The sequence below is a fragment of the Larus michahellis genome, chromosome 7 (assembly GCF_964199755.1).
Source record: "Larus michahellis chromosome 7, bLarMic1.1, whole genome shotgun sequence".
Taxonomy (NCBI): domain Eukaryota; kingdom Metazoa; phylum Chordata; class Aves; order Charadriiformes; family Laridae; genus Larus; species Larus michahellis.
Genome location: NC_133902.1, coordinates 21349836 through 21372781, shown reverse-complemented (window position 1 = coordinate 21372781; position 22946 = coordinate 21349836). Strand labels below are relative to the sequence as shown.

General features: G+C 38.2%; 1 protein-coding gene across 4 annotated transcripts in view; it reads left to right on the top strand.

The window, feature by feature from the left end:
- Positions 1–15323, top strand: part of NCKAP1 (NCK associated protein 1) — a 59781-nt gene extending 44458 nt beyond the window's left edge. For all 4 annotated transcript variants that reach the window (XM_074596039.1, XM_074596038.1, XM_074596037.1 and 1 more), the window contains 8 exons: positions 945–1038; positions 1734–1816; positions 2292–2372; positions 5939–6032; positions 6998–7114; positions 10956–11065; positions 13561–13650; positions 14271–15323. In XM_074596039.1, coding sequence (XP_074452140.1) covers positions 945–1038; positions 1734–1816; positions 2292–2372; positions 5939–6032; positions 6998–7114; positions 10956–11065; positions 13561–13650; positions 14271–14387 — 786 coding nt within the window. In that variant the 3' untranslated portion in view covers positions 14388–15323. The remainder of the gene's footprint in view (positions 1–944; positions 1039–1733; positions 1817–2291; positions 2373–5938; positions 6033–6997; positions 7115–10955; positions 11066–13560; positions 13651–14270) is intronic.
- Positions 15324–22946: the final 7623 nt, after the last annotated feature.

Sequence of the window (22946 nt, the reverse complement as noted above, 5' to 3'; positions counted from 1 at the left end):
CTGAAGAGAGATAATCATATTTTCCATTTCTGAAATAGGATACTTTGTATTCGAACTGCAAAAATATGTTTTTGTAAGAATAAAGTACCTATATCTTGCTTGAAGAGAGTTTAAAAATACTACTTTGCACAACGTAAGTTCCTCAGCTAGCAAGAAACCCTTTTTGGATCTGACATTTTATAGATGCGATTATACAATCTCTGTAATTTAAATTTAAATCTGATACATATTTGGAGAGTGATTGTAGGAAAGTTATTACATTTACCCTAATGCTAAAAGTTGCATGTATGACAGTTGTTACAAATTGGAAACAGACACACATTTTCTTTTCTTTTGGTCACACTGACATGAAAAATACTGAACTTGAGTTTTACTGCTTCAGGCTAAGGTGTTGAGGCTTAAATTAATGTCTTTGTTTTTATTTTAATTGTAATAGAAGAAAATTTAAAGTAAACTGCACCACGGTTTAACAGTCTGACTCTTAAACTCTTCATTCCGTTCTTCAATTTTACCAACATTACATTTCTAATCCTTACAGCGTAACTAGTCAAAGGAGCAACCCAAAGGAATGTATTACTTTGAATATGCATTTTAATTGGTGTCTGTATACTTTTCTTACAAAAAGCTAAATTAGCATGAGGAGCTATTGTTTGACTTTGCTGAGTTTCATTCCCCTGTTTTAAGAAGTTGTGTACGCTACTGAATATAAAAATCCATGTTCCAATGGGTATCTAATCCTCTGCTTTTTGATTCAGAGCTTGTTTTTGGGTAGAGTAGTGCCTGACGATAATACTGATACTGTAGTCTCACTAAAACCACAATGGGTACATCTGTATTCCATGAGTTTAGTTGCCTCTCTGCCAGACTGAAATATCCTAAACCATGTATTTATCCTGTTAACATACTGAAAACTATAGCTGACCTGAATCCTTGCTTCTTTTTAGAAACTTGTGGTGGAGAATGTTGAAGTTCTAACACAAATGAGGACCAGCTTCGACAAGCCTGACCAGATGGCAGCACTCTTTAAAAGATTATCATGTGGGTAACTAGCAAGGTCCTACTAAAGATACAGTATTGTTTTTTATCTTTGTCTTTATAAAGAAAATGGGAAAAACTAATTTATCCATATTAAATATATATAGAAGCAGCAAAATGTATGTGAGCTCATATAAACAGATGCATCTTTTCAAAGTTTTCTAGTCGTCTTGTGTACAGACAAAATGAGATTTCAGTGTTAACGGGGGCACCAGCACTACAGTAGTGATGAGCTTTGAGCATTTTTTCTCTTCAGGGATGATAACGTGTAGCTATAACTACCAGGTGTGTACCCATAGAATAGAAAAGGGTTTTTGACACACATTTCTGATTTGATTCCGTCACAGTGTAAATTGCACTCTTTGGAAGTATTTTTACATCTAATTATTTTTAACAAAAATAACTATTATAAAGAGACATTTTTGGCCTCAGGAAAACACAGAACTAATGTTCACATGCAATACTGTGTGTAACCGGGTTCATTCCATGAAGTGGTTAACAGGATACATCTACTGAAAATCTCATTGTCAACTCAGCTATAAAAACTTGCTTAAGCACTGTTTATTTTGGGTCTTTTAAGGAATGCCATTGTTTCAGTACCTTGTGTTTTTTGGTATTTTGTTAAATATTTTCTTTCTCTTTTTTGAAGAAATGAGCTTGTAAATATCAACTTGTTCACTATTGTTCTTTCTCTCCAGCTGTTGACAGTGTTTTGAAGAGAATGACGATTATTGGTGTTATCTTGTCTTTTCGGTCTTTGGCACAAGAAGCACTTAGAGATGTAAGAAATAACTCAATATCTTCTGAATAATTTTCATTGTATTTAATTTAATGGAATGATAAAATATTTGAAGCTTCACTATTTAGAAATGCTACCTCTTAAAAGATTGGCGTGTGGGTAAAATGGCAATAGTCAGTCAAACTCAACTCTGAATTCCCAGCTGAGCAAGGGGAGTCTACTTTTTGAGTGCGGTTCAGTGAAATAATTACATTAAAACATAAGTTTTAGTTTGAGCATGCTTCTCAAGCTTTTCTGTTTAGTACATTGTAAAAGCTTTCTTTTCACTTTACTTGCAAACTGCTCAATTTTGAGTTTATTGGGCTTTAATGTCTCAAATCTGCAAACAAATTCCTATGCAGAAAATAAAAAAAACTCATTTTAAAAAAGTTAAGTCTAGTAAAATAATGGTAGTGTCTAATTGACCCTTAACATGGGAAGTATGTTTTCTCATTATTGGTGTGTTTGTGTCTCTTAGGTCTTATCCTACCACATTCCTTTCCTTGTAAGTTCCATTGAGGACTTTAAAGATCACATTCCAAGAGAGACTGACATGAAGGTAATGTTTGGCCCCAAGGGTGATGGAGTCATTTTGGGACCTCATTGAAAATATGTAAGGGGCAAGACTTTCATGCTTAGTGTGAAAAACCCAGAAACAAAAAACACCCCCTTTTTTTCTAAAGAGCTAAGTAGTTGTGCATACGCAGACTCCTGATGTTCTGGTGAAAAAAAAACCCAACCAACTGATGGGATAAGCACAAGAGTCTGCCTGTGATCACATTTGAGAACTTTCATGGAAAGAATTAAGAACAAAACTTAGCAAGTGTTAAAACATGACTAAGCGATAAAGGGAGGAATACTGAGCTGCTTTGTGGTGTGAGCAGCATAACTGGTAAAAGTAAATGTTTCAAGGACTCTGTGTACGTGATTGGAACTCTATGCATGTAATAGCTACAAGTGTGATTTTCACCTTAAATCGAAAATTCTTGTAAACCCACCATCTGAAATGCTTGAAAAAAAAGTTAGCAGCTTAAATATGGTGGCTTGCTTCTGAATGGTAGTATGTTTCCATCAAGAAACCCTTGTTGGTACATCACATGCCTTCTGGACAGGTATGCACAATAACCGCGGCCTAGCTGGTTTTTTAATCTCTTATTGCAGCTTGGGGCCTATGAAGGTTTGCAAGCTTCTTAATGGTATTGTGGCAATTTGATTTGCAGAGAACAGGTAGTGGGATATGCATTGTGCAACTCTTGATTCACTTTTACAGAAACAATAAGTCTGCTCTTGAGTAAAGTATGGGTTTTGAGGGCTGGAATATGTTGTTATTGCTGAACTTGAAGGTTATGTTTTGCTGTTTACTCTTGAGGAAAGAAACTTAAGTTCTGTTGTGTATGAAGATTCACTAAATAAATAAAAAAACACCTTCTCCTTTTTAAAAGTACATTACAAGAACAGTTCAGAGTCCATTATGGTGGGCCTCCTGATTTCAGAAGACACAATTTAGCAGTCTGTCTGAAAATGAGTCAGAGGTTGCATGAAGAATATGATATGTTACTGACATTTCACACATATGCCATGTCACTCCAAAATATAGTCACATGCTTTTTGAAACTTGCAATGCTCATAAACGAGCCACGAGTTTCTGATGTCACAGAAAACACCGAAATGCATACCAGAATAGAGGGATTCTGTGGAAGTGCTATGGAAAATTAACCTCAAGGATACTGGCTCGTGATAAAAATTATATCTAAATGATGCAAGTTACTTCCACACTTCTCAAGAAAAGCCTTTCTAAAATTCTCACCTATAATTACATAGAAAATCACTGATCACCAAAGCATTGTGTTCCACTATTGAACTTGAGGAATCAGCATGCAGAAGAGATGAGAAGGGAAGTTCACTGCTTGCTTTGCTTCACCTTTTCAGAAAGCATCTTACACCCTCTGGTATCAAAGGGGTGCTGAAAAGTATGGTGGGATAAAGGCTGCAACAGTAGTCATTGAAGATAGTATTTTAGCATTGATATTTTTAAGCTGATGAACACAGATCATTTTAAACATCTCAGTGGATCTCTAAAGATGTCACTGAACTCGTTTGTGTCAGCAGATACAAGAAAGCATAGTACTTGCTGCTTCTTTTCTGGAAGTCACTGGAGTAATTTGCAGTCACTGGAATAACTGGATGGCAAAAAAGACCTACTCACTGCTAAATAAAACCATGCTGAGGACTGTTCTCTTGCTTGTGCCATGTAGCACCACCAAGTTACCTCTGCTTCAGATAATACTTGCCTGTTGGCCTTCTCTGGGCCTGCTGTAGTTCCCCTGTAATATTTAAATATACCTATTTTGTGTGTGTGTTTTTCTAGTTCAAAGTGTCTAAAATAAATTTAAGTACCATGGTACAGTCCACCATGCTGGTGTTTGCATGGTACCAACCATAGACACCAGCGTCCTGTGGCGTGGCGTGATGCCATGTAGGCTTGTTTGAGAGTACATCGCTTGCCTGCATAAAGTTGGAGGACTGTGCATGGAGGAGACAAACCTGTGTAGGCTTGTCCATAGTGCCTGCTGGGGGCTCTGACATATGTTACGCTGTAACTCTGCCAGAACTTTGTCTTGGAAACAGCTTGTTGGAAGGGCCAGAACTGTGCTATAAGCCTGCTAATAATTAGGCCCTGTGGACAATCAGCAGCTCATTGTCTGAACTTTCTCCTGGTTTTGTCACATACAGCAGTGCAATTGTAGGCAACAAAGGCTTTTTGGGGGACAGTAGACTTTTTTTTCTGAAATGAAGGCATGTCAACAGGCAGATCTTCACAGGGCTTTGTACAATGGATTAGGACAACTGCCCAAATGGGCATATTTTAGGAAATAATAACATAGTAATTTCCTATGTACTGAATTTACCAAGCAAAGCATAAACAGCTTTAAAGCTGTTGATGAAATGAATACTTGTTATTAAATGTTGTTTTTATTTTAGTATCCCTGAATTTTATGATTTGGGGCAACTGGCAAAATGGGGATTTGTTCTTCTTTTATTTGGTTATTTTTTATATTAAATCATTGGGTTGTCTCTACAGGCTTTTAGAAACAGGCTTGCATTTGTTCCACCATTGCTCCTTAACCAGTTTGTTGTGAACTGGCTCTCATCTGGATGCTCTGGAATTCTTTTAATGCAGGACTGTACTCAACGTACATCCTGCTGACAGCATGGCACTGTGCAAACAGCATTGTGTGCTTTTCATGTCAGAACTTGCCCTTAGGTAGCCAGGCTGGAGCACATGAATAAGGATAGTCTGCCCAGCTTCCCCCTATGTGGAGCTGACCAGCTATAGATGAGAATTTACAGGCAAAGTGTAAAACTTCACAAATATTCATGGCAGTAAGACACATTGCTAGCGTTTCACATAGTCCTTCGTATTTGGTATAAACCTGCTTTTGCAGAGATTCATCTGAACTACAGGTTCAGATAGTTTGTTCAAAATGTAAATTGGGGAAAGAGAGAAGAACTGTGGTGAACACTTGTTAATGGCAATGAAAGATACAGCCTGGAAAATGGAATACATTTCAAGACGCTCTTAGTTCCTCCAAGTGTTAGGGCCGCTGAGAGTCTAATTCTTGGCACTTGGGATCACTAGACACTGAATGTGTATCAAATTTGAATGCTGTAATATTTCTGCCTTACTCTAACACTTCACCAAACTGTGACTTTTGGCTTTTGTCTAAAAATGCTATATTTGCAGATGTTAGCTGATACTTCAGATCTAGTAGAGAAAATCTGCTAGTATCTTTTGAACAGCGAAGAAAAATGTAGAAACAGCTAATTGGAAGTCAGGATGTTTGCTTTGGAGGTAATGTGGAAAAGTATACAAGCTTCGTTTGGCTTGACAAAAAGAAATAATTTAGCACACAAAGTACTGACCCAGCTGTTCAGTGTCGGTTAGAAAGAAACAAAAATCTAGAGTCTCTTTATCTTGTTTTAGCCAAGTCTCTGAAATTCCTTAGTGCCTCAAACCCTAATATGAACATTTTAAACGTGACAGCAAAACCGTGCTTCATCATGTTTACACAAAAAGCAGTCGATGTTGTCTTTTTTTTTAATTATCTTTCTTCTGGTCCTCAGGTGGCAATGAATGTATATGAACTGTCATCAGCTGCTGGATTGCCATGTGAGATTGATCCTGCCTTGGTTGTAGCGCTGTCTTCCCAAAAATCAGGTAAGAAGTTACAGCTTTGTAAGTGTAAAAAAAACTAAAACAAAACACCAAAAAACAGGAGGAGCAAATAATGCACCAGGCATGGAAGTGTTTAAAATACTAGGAGGAGACTTTTGTATCTTGGGCCCTTTGTATTCCTTCGATGAACTCCGTAAGTGGCATAAGTGAATTATTTGTGCCTGCTGCCTACTGATGCGTTAGCTTGAGAATCTTTTCAACCATACGTGAATTAGCTTGTTTGTCTACAAAAGAATGAGTAGACATTGAAGGAGTTTAATAGCTAGTGGTGAAGACTGCTGTAATTTAAAGACAATGACAATAGGACTCTTATTGTGAACAACTACGGACGTGATCAGTTCGGTTGTACAGATCTGTTACAGATCTGTGCCATTAGGAACCGAAATGCCAGCTGAATGCACCTCATGAATTTCAGAACATTGTGTTACTGGTATGTTATACAAGTGTTAACATGGAGCTTACAAGGAGAAACATGGTAAAATAAACATGTTAATGTTCTAACATGTATAGTGCTTCCTCTTACTTGCTTTAAAGCACCACTGCTTTTGTTTACTCCGGCAGGTTTGAAGGCATGAAAGCACTTTTAAGGGCTTTTAGAGAGTCTTCAGCTTTTTTCCCTATCTTCCTTACTGAGCACTCTGTTGCCTTTTTTTCCTTTACTGTTCTGCTCAGCATATTAAAGTCTTAGTTACTAAATGATTAGAAGTGATAGGGTGGAAGCGGTTTGCCCTCATTTTTGTAGATAACTGGACATTTTGAAGCTCCACCCTGTCTTTTGGCAAGACTGACGTAATATTCCTCCTTCCACAGTATAGACATTGAGTTCGTTGTTGATGGGTTTAAGTTTCAGTTTGGTCAAACATGTTACGTTCTAAACTACCTGCAGTTGAAAGGAAATACTTTGAGATGACTTCTTTAATTAAAAAGAACTTTGGTTTTGTTTTTAGAAAACATCAGTCCAGAAGAAGAGTATAAAATTGCTTGCCTTCTCATGGTCTTCGTGGCAGTCTCCTTGCCAACTTTGGCTAGTAATGTGATGTCTCAGTATAGCCCCGCCATTGAAGGTAATGTAGAGTCAGCTAAGTATTTGCTGTGAATGCTTTCTTCATAATAGTTCTGTAGTTTCTTGAATATTTTTGCTTCAGATACTTAACTACGTTTTGTAGTAAACAAAATTGGAAAATCAGTGTAGCCCTAATCCAGGAAAGTTCTTCTGGAAGTTACTTTAAAAAGCATTTACTTAACTCTTGTTTGAGATGACTTTCTGTGAAAAATGAGTCTTCTGCTTGAGATTTTAAGAACAGTTCGGATACTGTAGGGGGCAATCTCGTCCTAATATATAGAATTGCTGGAGTATACATTCTGTGTTACTTAGTGTGAGACTTTTATATAATAGTGTAGATGTTTTAGTAATCTTTACATTGGCTATGGGCCACTCGTACAAGGTGTCTTTTCTATATTTAATATGCTGTTCATATTACTAAGCATAAAATTTTTGAAAACAGAATCTGGAAGGTGTAAGCTGTGAACAGAATTATATCCTATGCAGTAGTTCAACTTTTCTTATTTAAAAAAAAGTAAAATCGTTGCCTCAAGGAAATTCTTTGCATGTAATCCACAAAAAAAAAGTTCTCTTTCAGACAAAATTAAATTAAAAAAAAGACTGACAAAACTGTTCCAACACATACAAAAGTCACCTTTCAGCTGTTCAAGCTATTTCCTTTGTGATGTGTAGCATGGCTCACATAAAAGACCATGTTTATTCTGCATCCATTTACTGGGTACAGCATGTTTTTTCTATTTTTTTTTTCAATAGTTGCATTTTTAATCTGGTCAAAGCTTAACTCACAAAGAATTGTCTAAACTGACTTCTGAAAACTTAAAGTACTAGGAAAAGATCAAAAATCCTGAAAGTCTTATGTATCAATTAGTGTAGTATGCAGATCACATTTTTTGAGAGACTCAAGATTATTGTTTTAAATTGGTTTAATTAACGTTTTCTTCAGTTTTGAGAGATTAGGGATTTGTTAACTATAGTTTCATTTTAATCAGATAGCGTAGCCTTTTACCAGTTGTGGAAAAAGTTGTATAAATCTCTGGTGCAATGATTAGAACTCGAACATTGATTTGAAAAGTTGTGAATTTTAAAATTAACAGCTTTTTTCTGATGGGTAGGGAGAACAATCTGTAACCCACAGAGTTGCTTCATGTTGTCTCTATGCTCATAGTATTTCTGTGGCTTTTTGTGAGCTTTTTCAAAGTTACGATGGCTGAATGAAAATATTCAAATAGAGGCAAGAGCAGGGCATATCACATGTGATTGGGTGAGGGGCACAGGTAGAAACTTGCTTGTTAAAGGACAGTCAGGTTCGTTCTCTTAACTTGGTCCAAATGAATTTACTTATATGTGTTAAGACCATGTCTCTTAAATATTGTTTATTGTTTCATAAAAGAAACCCTCAGGAAGCACTTTCTGCTACCAGCTTCTCCATCTTACCTACTGTAGCGTCTCAAAACTTTACTGCTTGCTGGGGGACAGTACTAAAAGTTTTTAACAGTGATTGTACTTTCACGTTCACCCCTTTGCAAATTTATTTCAAAGTATGTGAGTCAGGCAAGCTGGAGGTGCTCCAGCAGGTTAGAGCTCAGGCAGGTTTGCCCTCCTCAAACTCCCTTCTCTTCCAAGGACCCTGTTTGTCCTCAGAGTCTCAGCAGGCTGAAACAGATAATTCTGTCTTCTGCCTGTTTTATATCAGGTAGCTTAAACATTCCAGCTTCTGTGATTTCATTTACCTTCAGTAACTCTTAACGTGAAGTCAGACAAAGCCTGTTTCAAAGTGGATTCTTAAAGTAAGTGCACTTAATAAGACCTCATAAAACTGTGGCTGGAGAGGAGTTCCATCTAGAACTCAAATGAGCCCGTATTAGGAGTTGCTACTGATTTTACGAGATGTGGCCCCTGTATTATGTAATTCTTTACTGAGTGGGCTCTTTTTTTATTGAGAGGAAAACAGCCTGGCAAAAGGAATCTATAAAATACGTTCACTCTACAGAAATAACTGAACAAACAGAATAGACCTTGTCAGTTCTGCAGTCCTTGCATAATACTACTTTTTCTCCTGTTCTGCCCTTATTGTAGAACATCTGGCTTGAGATGCTTAATATAGATGCTATTTCCAGAATGAGAACTTAATAAAGGCTGCTTTTTATGAAGCACATTCCCTGGACAAATCCTGAATTTATCCGTCAACAAGTCACAAATTTGAAGGAGTTTCAGCTTTCTAATCTGGCAAGACATAACCTCCCAAATACAGACAGTTCTTGGACAGCTTTAGCAATGTCTGTGTTCTCTCTGCCGACTTCAGGATCAAGCCTGTTTCTTCCACTAGCTCCAGATAAAGGCTCAGACTCTAGCAGGACTTTACTTTTGTTCTCAGTAAGAAATCTGAACTGCTAGTCAATTGTCAGGCTAGAGGACTAATTTGTCATTTAGAGGCTAGAATAGAACACTCGACTGCATGAGACATAGCCTTTTCTAAATACTTGAAACCTGTCACAGGTCAGAAGACAACAATTCATCAGCTGAATTCCCTTGCTGATGCTTTTTCTACAGTCTCCGAGACATAAAAATGAAGTAACTTCAAAGAATCAAGCCACTTCAAAAACAAATATAAACTTAAATCAGCAGAATTAAGCAGAACAGATGTTCTTGACTGATGTTCAAGGAAAGTGGTGATCTGTTCTTTTTTTTTTGGACTAGCATATTCATGCAGCAATATTTAATTAAAAAATAGGAGATGGAGCAGGGGTATCAGCAGGCCTGCTGGTGGAGATCCATAGGGATCTTTGCTGGGACCTACCAGTCAACATATTCATAGACCACCCAGAAGGAGGGTGAAGAGTGAGGTGAGAAAATTTTTGTATTATGTGAAGTTATTGAGGATATTAGAGGAGTAAAGAGCTGCAGATGGATATTACGACACTGAGTAAATTGTGCAATAAAATGAGAGATAAAATCCATTTTAAGTAAGAACAGTGATATGCATGGGGGAAAAAAATAAATTTTTCTCATGTGGAGTGATGGGTTCTAGCTGACCTTGCTATTTAGGCATGATCTTGGAGTTACAATAAGTGACCAAATGAAAAAAACGAGCTCAGTGCTCAGCAATGGTCAAAATGAATCGGAAAGAATCAGTAGTGTTTGCATGCTTGTATGCTTTGTAACTCCTTCAAAGACCTCCTGCTTTTCGTACATTAGCACTTTCCCAAGATATTCGCCCAGGTGTCTATTAATTTTGTTTTAAAGTGGTAGATTTTACTTAATTTGCCTAGAAGAGACATCAGGCTGAGGAGCAGTTCTTCTGCTGTCTTTGAAAATTGGTGTCATTTAGTCACATTCCAGGCCTTTGAAGCCTGGGTGAATTTTAGGCAAGATGTATACAGCAGTTAGCAATTCGACAGTTTTGTTCTTGAGTTCCTGTAGATCTCTTGGGTGAAAGCTGTCTGGGCATGACAACTTGTCCATTTACATAGAGGGGAGAAAAATAGCCAATTAGCTTGAAAAAAATCCTGCTTATACGTGTCTTTTTAGCCTAGTCAAGTAGTAACACTCTCCAGTTTTGTAGAAGCCAAATAAACTTTCAATATATTATTTTTCCTTATTTCTAATAGCCACAGGGATCTTTGTCATGTTGTTGTGACCATTACAGCATTCAGAAGGGATCTGTTCTTCTGGTGCTTTTCCTGATACCAAGTTCAAAGTACAGGTACTTTGCTCCCGTTTGTAAGATGTTAAACGTTGATCTTTCATCGTGACAAGTCTGTTTACTCTTTGGTGATATTTTCCAAAGAATACTGTCATTTTCAAACGTGATGCTGAGGTAATTTGTGTGTGGTTTTGTCTAGGGCATTGCAACAACATCCATTGCTTGGCAAAAGCTATCAACCAGATTGCTGCAGCTTTGTTTACGATCCACAAGGGAAGCATTGAAGACCGTCTTAAAGAATTTTTGGCCGTATGTACAACTTCATTTCTAGAGATAGATCCTCTAAAAAGAGAGGAACTCTGACCTTCTAATGCCTCTCAGTCTGTTTTTATACATAGTCTGCTTCCACATTAAATTACCAATGTCTTTGTCATTGCAAGTGTTACCTTTACAGCGGCAATCGGACATGAGTAATCTTAATCACAAGGGCATACTGTATAGATTTAGATTAATATGGATTAATACTGATTAACCAACATCTATTCTAATAGCAATATCGCTTCATAGTGCTTGTTATGTTACTTATTTTCCTGTAGGTACAGACTCCAGAGAAACTAAAGTTATTGTAGAATACAGTGTTGATTAGGAGAAAATCAGATGTAAGTTACTTCTTGAAGTCTAGCAACAGGTTAAAATTTGTATCATAAGAAAAATATCGATTGACTTGAGGAAGTATGTTCAAATTCAGGTGGAAAATGTAATATTAATTTGGGATACAGTGCAATTGATTTCATATAAATCTGGTTTTGTTGCACGAGAGAAGCATATTGTTAATACAAGTCTATATGTAGATTAAATTTAGTAGTAGTCCTTTAGCAATAATCAGCTGTGTGTGATGTTGGAAAGTAACAGTAGCAAATCAGTACAAGTGTTATAATTTGTTTTACTATAACTTTTAGTATTTTAGCACATAACCATCTCTTACGTTGTGTGGCACATGACTGGAAAAAAAAAGTGCAATGCATATAAAATCCAGATTCTGTCTAGCAGACTTTTTTCCCATGATGAATAAACTCTTTAGTTTGTTTTACTTTTTTAAAGAAGGTAACTCCAGAGTGCCTTTTGAGTCCTACCTTTTGACATATCTACCCTTCTTAAACAGTAACTGTCTGATAGTGGTATGCTACAGGGATATTTGGGGAGACACATTTTTATGCTTTGGAGTAGGCTGAAGATCAAAGCTTCTGAAATCCTTAGGAAAAAAAAATAAATCAAAAGCCCTTAGGTGGTGGTGATGCATTTTAAATACACTTTGGTGTGCTGCCCAAGTAGAGATAGAATTTTTAAAGTGGCTCTTAATTAGCTGATACTTGAAGGGAAACTAAAGGCTAAAACGGCAGCTTCACTTTAATTTTTAAAAATTACTACTGATTTTGAGTGATTCTTGATTCTTGCTGTTTAGCCTTGAAATATGAAAAAAATATCTCGCCTCCCCTTGTTTTAGGTGCCTAACACACTTACAGGGGTGGGATAATGGTAACTTTCTGTAACTAGAAGAAACTTTTTTTTTCCTTAAAAGGATCTTTTATTTCTGGAACTTCATTGCATTTTGTAAAACAGAAAAAAAAAAACCTCTGGCCGTTGACCTTGTCTACTGCAACTGCTGGCTCTAAAAGATGAAAGAAAAATGGTTGTGTCAAGCTGCATACATGAGACAAGTGAAGGAAACCAGTATAGTTTAATGTGATAAAAACACTTTTGGTATGAGGTTTGCATTTTTTCAGTGTTTACGAACTGGTTTCAGACCACTGCTTTATTGCACAGACCATGACTTGATGGTTCAGATATTTTGATAATCTCTCTTTTCTAACACCTTTTATATATCACTTACCCTTAGATGAAAGAAAAACATTTATCTTAAGACGAAAATGTAGTGCTGGGGATGATCTGCTTTCCTGTCAAAGTTCATTAAATACAGAAAGAACTTGGTAGGATACTTAATACTGATGAGTATATGCTAGGATTATTTTTGAAGTATGCACATTCACTTTATATTACAAATTGATTAATGAGAGAATCTGTTCAAGAAGAAGCTTCATTTAGATTTTAAAGTTAACATTTTAGGTTTAAATCCATTTCTGGTAAATGTGTGGCTTTGGCACATGGCCATTGCTTGGTGTGAGAGCATAAATGATGATCGTACATCTGAAAGTTGAAAAGAGGTTTTTTCAAATTTCTGAAAGACATGAAACATGGGTTATCAATGCATCTGCAAACTGAGTATTTCGCTGTATTCTGTCATCCTGAGCTTGTAAATACCTAAGTAGGCGTTACAAATTTCTAGGATCTCTTTTAAAACTAGTGTTGTAAGGTTGCTCATGCGCTGATAAAGTATTATTCATTTACATTTAGGATGGAATTCTTCAAGTAAAAATACAGTTTAGGAAGTAAAACTTAGTTTGTCCTTCTATTGCAAAACGGGTATAACTTCAAACAATAAAACTCCAGTCAACCAGTGATAACAACTGAAAGTTCTATGCAAGAAATTAGTTCACTTTTTGTATTAAAATAGCACATATTGCTTATTGAACACTGCTAGAAATAAACAAATGGCTCACCGAAACTAAAGCCCAGTGATGGTTCGTGTGTTCAGGACTACTTACTGTTCTTTGTAGTCACTAGTACACTGCAGTGCCTGGCTAAGATACCAATTTCTTCAGAAAGGTTTTGTGCATGAATAGCAAAATAGAAGTTGATTGATGCATTGTTTTATTTATTGCTTTGAAATACTTGTTTTTATGTAGCTTGCATCGTCCAGTCTACTGAAGATTGGCCAGGAGACGGACAAAACTACTACAAGGAACAGAGAATCTGTTTACCTGCTACTAGACATGGTAAGCTTTTGTCTATTTTATGTGTTACTAATTTAAGGAATATGCTCCACATTGTGTCATTCAGCAAGGGTATTTTGGGTGTCGCTTTGTGTGTTGTAGGTCATCAACCAGTGGAAATTATTTTTTTTAATGTCATTCTCCCTGGCATTCTAATTGTTGGAAGTTAATTTTTTTTTCATTCTCCCCCCCCCCCCATTTTTACGATCATCCTTTGTTGTCTAGGACATTGTATCACATCGTTCAGATCATTTTAATCAATCATATAGTATATGCAATATTAAAATGAAATTTCACCTTAAAGAAGGACTGTTCAGAGTGTGTGTGTGGGGAAAATCCTCTCTGCTCAGAGGTGTTCCTTTCAGTATTCTTTGTGTTTCGGAAGTGGCAGGAGTGCTATATGACAATATATAAGGGAAGAAGCTAAATGACTGGCTTTGAGAAGTGATGAGTTTATAGCAATGTGTCTTTCACCAACGTTTAAACTTTATTATTTCATTTTGCCGTGAGATATGTGAGTGGTGCTGTGGTGGTGCAGACCAGCAGTATCTCCATGAAATAACCTAGCAGCAGCAGGCAGTAGAAGGCGTTCTGCAAAACCGTGTGTTTCTGGTATTTTTCAGATTGTTCAGGAGTCTCCATTCCTGACGATGGATCTCTTGGAGTCTTGTTTCCCTTACGTCTTGCTGAGAAATGCATACCATGCTGTCTACAAACAAAGTGTCACATCCTCTGCCTAAGTATCTACTTACTGGAGATAAGACATAGCACGCATCTATGTGGCCTCAGTTTTATCTGTAAACTGTGGAGCTATTTTATTTTATGGCCTGATGAACAGTTTTGTGGATTATAAATTTTTTCCATAAAGTTGTACTTCTGATCAGTGGTTTCTTAATATGGTTGTACTACAATATAAGCTTGGTTTATTTTAGGTTGCACATTCATGGAAAATCTTTTTTCTCATTTCTTCCTTTTTTTTATTTTAGAGCATCAGTTATGTTTAAAAAAAAATACTACTTCTGCTATATGTTTTTTGATATTGATCATGCAAAACAAAAATTGCTTGTTTATTTCCCAAAAGAAAAATGTATTTAGTGATTATTTTAGATAGTGTAGCTTTCATCTGTGTGTAAATTATTTCATATAGGGAGAGTTATAATCTTGTACCTATTGTTCTTATTGAAAACAAATATTGGATGTGCATTTCTGTGAAGTAATTACAGCATTTCTAGTTTTATTTTGAAACATTCACCGATCTATGTACTATGACACTATCTAACATTAAAAACCTATAGGACTGCTTATCCTTCAGACAGCGATCCTCTCCCGATAAACAACAGCAAGTGGTGTTGTTTGTATAAAGCATAGTGGAAATTTTTTTTAAACTAACTTCTGTGGTGCCCTGTTGGCATTAACACTACCATTGTACCCTGCTGTATAATAAACATTCTTACACATTTATCACATGTTGATAAAATGTTAGCCCTTAACCACTTTTTATATGTTTTAAATTTTTGAAATTCAAGTGTACCTTCCATAACATACAATAAACACTAGACTGTATTATCTGTAGGTGAATTATTTTTAATATAAATGTTATCCTAGTATTTTAAGCTTAAACTGTGCTGTTGTGCATTGATTTACATCTCACAGTTCATTAAATATCAATCCTTAGAGCTTTTCTGTGAAGACTTCTTTTAATCCTTCACCTTTTAGCTTCTGCAGTAGTGAATCTTGTAAAAAGTTGGAAGAAGGAATTAAAAACAATGTAAAAAGTGTCAGTTTAGTGCCATTATCCTTTAAATCTTAATTTTACATAATAAAGTGAGAAAAGCATTTATATAGTACGTAGTGATGCCAGTTGTACCCATCGAAATAAACGTATTGTTAAAGTATAAAACTTGAAATAATCATAAAACAGGAGAGTGTTGCTAAAACCGTAACATCAGACATTACTGAGACAGATGTATAATAGGCCCTTTTTTATCAATCGTGCAAATTGGCATGCAGGATAGCACTGGCTCATTTAGCCTGAAAGCGGACCAGATGGTTGTGCTCTTTAATCCACAGCATATAAAAGCGATGTGTTTCTCAACAGGCTCCGGACATTGTATAGAGCCCCTGTTCTTGATGCAACTTACGTGTGTGCTGGTAACTTTTTCTATTATGAAAGAGCTGTTGTGTGCTCAGTTACAATAGCTTCCTCTGTCCAGAGGAAAAAAAGACTGGAATAAAATTGTCCTAAGGAAGTAAGATAGTACTTCTGTATTTTTCCTAATTATGCATTTTATGTTATAACCACGGGACTGTTTTTAAATAGATAATTTAGTGCCATAACAAATAAGTTTGTTCACAAAGAAGTTAGGTCGAATGCGAGACTTCAGAGTTCTGTTCTGTCATATTTATAATCTAATATGTTCAAATGTCTTGATTTTAATTAAGGTTTTGATTGTAATGTAGCCTTTTGTGTAAAAATTATGCCATTTTCAAGACTGACTCTTGAAAAACTCAAGTTTAAGAAATAACCTACTTTGTGTCTTTAATCTTTCTAAGTACAAAGCAATTGTATTTCGTTGTTTACCTTGCATCCCTGTCAGCTCTCTGCTGTCTGAGGTGTTACTGAACTAGGCCTAGAAAATAGGTAGTTTCTGACAAACAGATAAGGAGTGCAGTACCTCTGCAAGAAGGTACTTCTGACGCAGTCGGATCAGATTTAGTTGTGAGCCTTTTAGACTCGGTAGTTTCTGTGGAGCCCTTGACGTCGCTGCGCTGTCTGGCACACGAATGCCTGAGGTGAGGCCTTTTTAACTAGCCTTTTGCAGGAACTCGGAGCGAGCTCAGAACCAAACCAAAGAACGGAGAAACTGGGGAAGAATTATGTGGACTCATCCATGTATTGGTTGGGGTTTTGAGTGGTTTTGGAGGGTTGTGGGGTGGGAGTGGGAGGGTGTCCTTGCTTTGTTCTTGCTTGCTGTATTTCTATTATTTCTGGTTTCAGCTGAGCTACCCCAAAGCTATTTAGGGTTCAGCCTGCTTGTGGAAGGAGGATGTTGCAGGAGCACATCAAGCACGGTCCTCAAGGCAACCTGTGTCCATACACCACACAAACTGTGATAAGCCTGTCGAAAAGTCTGGGGAACAGGGTAGAGAAGACATTCTTTCTCTGGAGCCGGCAATGCCATGTCCACAACTTAGTAAGTTCAACTGCTGAGATTGTACATTGACTCATCTCAGGTGGCCTTTTCTGCATTTCCAGGAGTGTTTGTAATTCCTGGCGCATGAAGCACAGGCGGCTGAGCTGGTCCCAGTGGAGCCAGTTTGGATCAAATGTCTCATTTGTGGGGGAGGGCTCTGCCTCATGCGAGAAAGCGCATGGAAGAATGTCCTGTTGCAGCCCAGAACGCTACTTTTATAATTTAAAAAGATGTGTCCATCAGGACAAAAGATACCATTGAAAACAAGGGCTACTGTTAAATGGTTTTTGCTGTAGAAATTTATTTTCTAGATAGGAAAAAGAATTGGTAACCAAACTTGGCACTTGGAGTATACTAGTTCTTATGCGCTGGAGAACGGCATTCTCCCCAGAAAATGTTGAAATGCGGCCGCTGATTTGAGGAAAGATATGAGCCTTCTCCAGCAGGTCATCGTGGGCTTGTATGACTTCAGAGCTTGTTTATTCCAGATTCAAGAATTCTCGACCATAAGTAGATGTGCCTTGCCTTTAAACTGTATTTTTACCACAAGTTTCCCTGGCCCTGGGATTCAGCTTTGTGATTCACACTAAAAAATGAAATCTGGGTTACTTACTGAGATCGCTTATTATAAATTCTGTAAGTTCGAGTATGTCCAAACTAATGCTGTAACATTTTTTTTGGTGAATCGCTCCGTCAGGCTGAACCAAACTCACAGCCAGGTTTATCTGTGTAGCCAATGATCCTATTGAATCAATAAAAGTGGTTTTTAGACATAGGCTTCAAATTGTGTTTATGTTCAAATTTAAGCATCTTTTAACTCCGTAATACGTTTTGGAGACTACAGAAGTGTTATAGTTGTATTCACTACTAAACTTGGCCGACAACTTAAGGACTGAATGAATACAGGGAAGCTGTGTTCATTTCAATCCTCGTGCAAAGGATGCAAAAGGAAGGTAATTTAAATGACAGCTACACACATTTGACTGGGTCTCATGGATGAGGACCACTGTTTTCAGTGTTGTCAAATAACTAGTTTTCAAAAATACTAAAGTTCTGCTTATTTTTTTCTTTAAGTACAATTTTTTAATCACTTTTATGATAAAGGTAAATCTTCCCCTGAAATGACAAAAGTTTTTTACTTGAATTGACCGTTCCTTGTATGTTTTTGCTATTTGTCATGTTATAAAGTCTGTAAATATTTGTACTAACACGTAACAAAATCAAAATGGCCCCCTGACCTGTGTCCAAAACCATATCTAATTTGCTGTTAGTCATGCTGTTCCTAGTACTTCTAGGTCAAATCGACCTGCTCACTGGATATAGCGTCAGTGTCTTACGCAGTTCAGGAATAGAAAATGTTGGTATTAAAACCGGAATAAAAAGCATGTGTTGAGCTTAGTGTAAGCAAGGGGGTTTGAACAGTTTCTTGTGTAGGCTTCCCTCCTATCGTCTTGTTCATGAGAATAGTAATCTTTAAAAGCGCCTTCTCACAAGTCATGAAGGTAAATAATAAAAAAATCATACTGACACCTGTGTGAGTACAGATGCGAGCTGCAAAGCTATTGCAGCCCAATGTTTGAAATGCTGATGCTCGTAAATCCAATTCGTTGTCCGCTAACAACATAATTTTGTATCTTGTCAGCACTCGCTTCAGGCTGCGACTGTAAGATGGGGAAGGCATTATCTGAGGTTATCTTCAAACTCTTCTGCCCTTGTCGTTAGCCTTTGAGTTTGGCTAAATTTGAGGTAAAGTCTGTGGGCAGGCAGTGCAGAGAACAGAAGACTGGCGTTCGGCAAGAGCAGTGTTATTTCTAAATACAAATTAAATGATAATCTTTTTATTAACAGCAAGGACACAATAGCAACAACAATGAAACCATTCCCTGCGTGGGCACACAAGGGAAAGGGAAGTAAGACTAAGAATGCACTGTAAATTAATCTTATGCTAATAGTGGTGACGGAAAAGAGGAGTGAAAAGAAAAAGGAGGTAAGAGGGGAGTTGAAAGTGGTGGTCACAGAGTGCTCAGAGAAGTGGGAAGAGACGTGGCTTGGTGACTCTGAGTCCCTTTGGTAGCTCTGAAATCTTATTTGACACTTCATGAATTAAATCTAGATTGTATCTCACAGACTTCAGAACTGCAGTTAAAAACTTCAGCTGAGGTCTCATCTGTTTTCCGCTCTGTACATGAAGCAGACTTGTCCAGCTTTAGGGGCATTTGTCAATAAAGGATGCTTGAAAATGTAAAACTTCGGGGGATCTTGGTATGAGCGTGTGTTTACCCAGACGGAGAGTCAGCAGAACCGGATGGGAACATCTCTCGTGCCTATTGCAGTGAAACATTAAAGATGGTCTGTGCTGTTTGGATTTAGTTCCGCTGATGTCTTCAAAGTGGGAGATGTCAGGATTGGTATTTAGTGTTACAGTGAGATCAGGTAAGTGAAAGCTCATCTCAGCAGTTTATTATTTTGGATAACAAAGCACTTCAAAGGGCTGAAAAGCAGCTGAGAAAATGGACTCAGCCTGTAGCTAGCTTTGGAGGTAATTTTATTAGAGAAATAATTGCACTGTTATTTTCATAACCATTTTTGTTTGAATGCCAAGGAAGTATGTGAACTTTATCTAGTAAAAGCTCAGAGGGGAACCATAGCAGCAAGCAATAACGCATTTGAATTTTATCATATAATACTAATTGTTTGCTGGCTAATCCCTGGTGGCACAGGTGCCGGCTGAAAGTGGGCACAATCATTTGCTAAGGGGTGTGTGGAACCAGAGTTCGTTTGGGTTTAAATATGTCTCTTCAGCCGGTGGAAATGGGCACCGTCCCGTGGATTTTATTGGCCAAGCTGACGCTTGGCATCGTTGCAATAGGTGTCGGGTGTCTTTCAAGAAGGATCCTGGAGTATTTCAAACCAACATCATCTTGGAGCTTCTCAAAACCCCAGTTACTGGCAGAAGATCCAAGCAGCAAGTAAGAGCGGTTGTGTATCAGTGTTGTAACTTTGCAGGGGGGTGATGGGGACGGAGAACAGCGTGCGAGGATACGGCCTCTGGTGTAACGCTGAGGTGCCTGGAGCTCACCTTCCAGGTCTGGCTGCTGTCAAGCACTCGGTGACCCACGTGCGAAGGGGGAGAGTGAAATTAAAGCCAGCAATGACCACTGAGGACCGTTTTAAAACCACCGTATACCCAGCTTGGACCAAGCGGGACAGGGCTGAGAGCGTGGGGTAGTTTGCAAGAAGCTTTGGAGCCGAGATGCAGAGCGGGTGAAGCCCTGGCTGCCTTCTCCCCGGGGAAAGCTACCAATGAAAAAATCTTGGGGTACTGGAAAATGTGTTTTTTCTAAACTTGCATTCTAATGATTCCAGCATGGTGACTGACAGCCCTGCCAACAGAGGATGGCCTCGTTGGGTATTTAATTAGTCCTTAGCGAGCAGTTAAAATACGCAAGCTTTTCTAAGTCACAAAATGTTGAGCGAGTTTATGCCTGTCCAGTTAAAACTGGCAAATATTTGTGTGTATGCTTGTGAGCTATACTGCTAAAAAAGGACTCGTGTTTCTAATTTTAGTAAGCAAGCCTGTGGCTCTGGGGAGAGGAAAAAAAGTAGCATTGTTACATGAACAGTCTATAAATGTGTTTAAAAAAAAAAAAAAAAAAAAACCCAAACCAAAACTCATCAAAAACCCTAGCCTGAGAGGGTTTTTGCTCCCAAAACAAGCTCCCAAAGCTTGTTGGGAGGTTTGTTTTATAGGTCTTGTGAAAGAAATACTAGGCGAGGGACTGCGAAATGGCCACACTTAAAACCTATAAATATTTTCTGGAAAAGCGCCATTAGCTTTTTCCCTTGGTATTGAGCTGTGGAAGTTTGTTGAGCAGATAAGTAAAGCAGCTTTAAAACATTGTTGGTAACTAAACTGTCACCCCATTGTTTAACTTTTTTTTTCTATTAGTTAAGAAAGCATTGTTGATGTCATCAGGGAACTGGAGAACAATAAACATGTTAATAATTTCGTGGGCACGATTTTTTATTCTGCTGCAACTAAAGTGTGTGTGGGATTAAGAACTACGACCCAAAAGTCCCAAAGTTCCCAAAATATCCCCCAGATCACTTTTTTGAGGTGGGGATGGGCTTTAGCGTGACCTGGTGCATGCTTCGAAGCAACTGTAAATCACTGGACACACGGAACTCTTGGACTGCTGCAAAGGGCTAAAAGGGCAAGGAAAGGGCTCTGCAGAAAAATAAGATTTTTCAAAGAGACCGGGCGCTTACTTTAGGCCGGGCTGTGGATTATGTTACTGCGTAATGGCTTCACACTTAAGTGGCACGGTGGTATTTGACCACCAGCTTTTCCTTAATTTTGTGAATCTTTCTATACCTATTTTCTACTCTTTATTTTACTATCTCTCACAGAAGTGAAAATGAAGTGGCAAAACGTGAATGCCCTTGCAAAGTCACAGCAGCGGCTGCAGCCTTGGCAGCTCTGCCCAAATTTGCGGCTTTTCAGTAAATCAGAAATGGGACAAGACGCTGAGTTGTGAAGTTAGAAATAAGCCATGGAGGAGCTGCTCGTCTGGAAGCGGAGTCGGCTGCGTGTGATTAGGGCTGCAAGGGGTGCCGTCACGGGGGGCACGTCAGGCAACCGGAGATCTTAACCTGGAAGAGTTAAAAACTTCTCTCTTAAAATGAAATTGTTTTTACAGGGTTGGATTTCATAGCTCTTGGTTTTCCAGAGCATCTGCTGTTTGTGTGGCTCACAGGTATGTTAGTAGAAGGCAAAGTTTCTTTTCCTCAGGTTCCCATACAGAGCCCGTTGTGAACCCACCAGTAATTGCTAAAAACATGAGTAAAATACACACCAACCGTGTTGGCTTCTATTTATAGGTAATACTTGATCCTCAGGCATGTCAAACCCCATCAGCTCCCACTGACATCGGTGGGGAGTGTGAGTTTCAGCACCTGGCGATATTCGGCTGTTACTGTAAAACTTGGCTGTTTGTGCAGGGGCTTATTTTTAAGGGCAGGGGTGTGATTTGGTACTTAATGCTGCCGGGCATTGCTAATAAATCTGGGTAAGTGGGAGCAGAGGCAGACGCGGGCCGTGCAACCGGAGAGGCTGTAAATCTGAAATAGTCGAGTTATGCTTTAACAAAATTAAATTCTGAGTGGTTACGGCCTTTAAGCTTGACATCTCAAATTATTTCTGCAGGGGCCAGACTAGAAATGCTGCGTAATGTATATGGTGTTATAGGGCTTTGCAGAGGTGGGTTTTTTTTGCCTTAAATGCTCCATCTGGAGGTGATTATAACTCAGGGTTCAGTGGATTTTGTTGTGTCTCTAGCAGGGCCCACACTGGGAGGGAAGGATGTATTTTTTCATTATCTGCATGGTCATCGTAATAGCATATAGTGATTTGCTGCATTAGAATAATGAACTGAATGCATATTTAAATTGAACATCTATACAAAATACTGCCGCGGAGGCTATCTGGCATTCATAAATTCTTAAGCAATTGTTTAAAAAAAATAAAATTGTATGCTGGGAAGCGAAGCGGCTGAGCCATCCTCCCCAGCGTCCCCTCCAGTGCAGCAGCAGGTTCCCGCCACCGGAGCAAGAATTGCCTTCAGGACACTAATTACATTTCAATCAGTTCGGCGAAGTGAGTGAAGATCGTTGTACTTCATCTTTGCACATTAGAGAGAATTGCTGAGGAGCAGTGGAATTAAATGAAGACGGAGCTGCTTTGCATTGAAATGCAGGCGAATGCTTTCCCAGTCTTAAGTCCCCGAGCCCGGGTGCTTTGGGGGTCTGATCAGCTCAGCTCCGTTATTGCCGTTTTCTTCATATTTTCCACAAGTTAAATTGATTCTGCAAATATTTAGACAAACCTGGTAGTCTTCCAGCACTCACAACAGGGTTATTGCAAGGGGGGCCTTTGAGGAACTGGGGACAAAGCTTCTGTTCTCAATGCCTCTGAAAAACAGGCTCTTCTCACATTTCTTTGTTGTAAGTACCTGCCTGACGCTTTTGCCTTATTTTCCTATACTTTTGGGGGTAAACTCACATAACTGTGAAAACATCCAAGTATCTTCCCGTAAATTTTTCAAT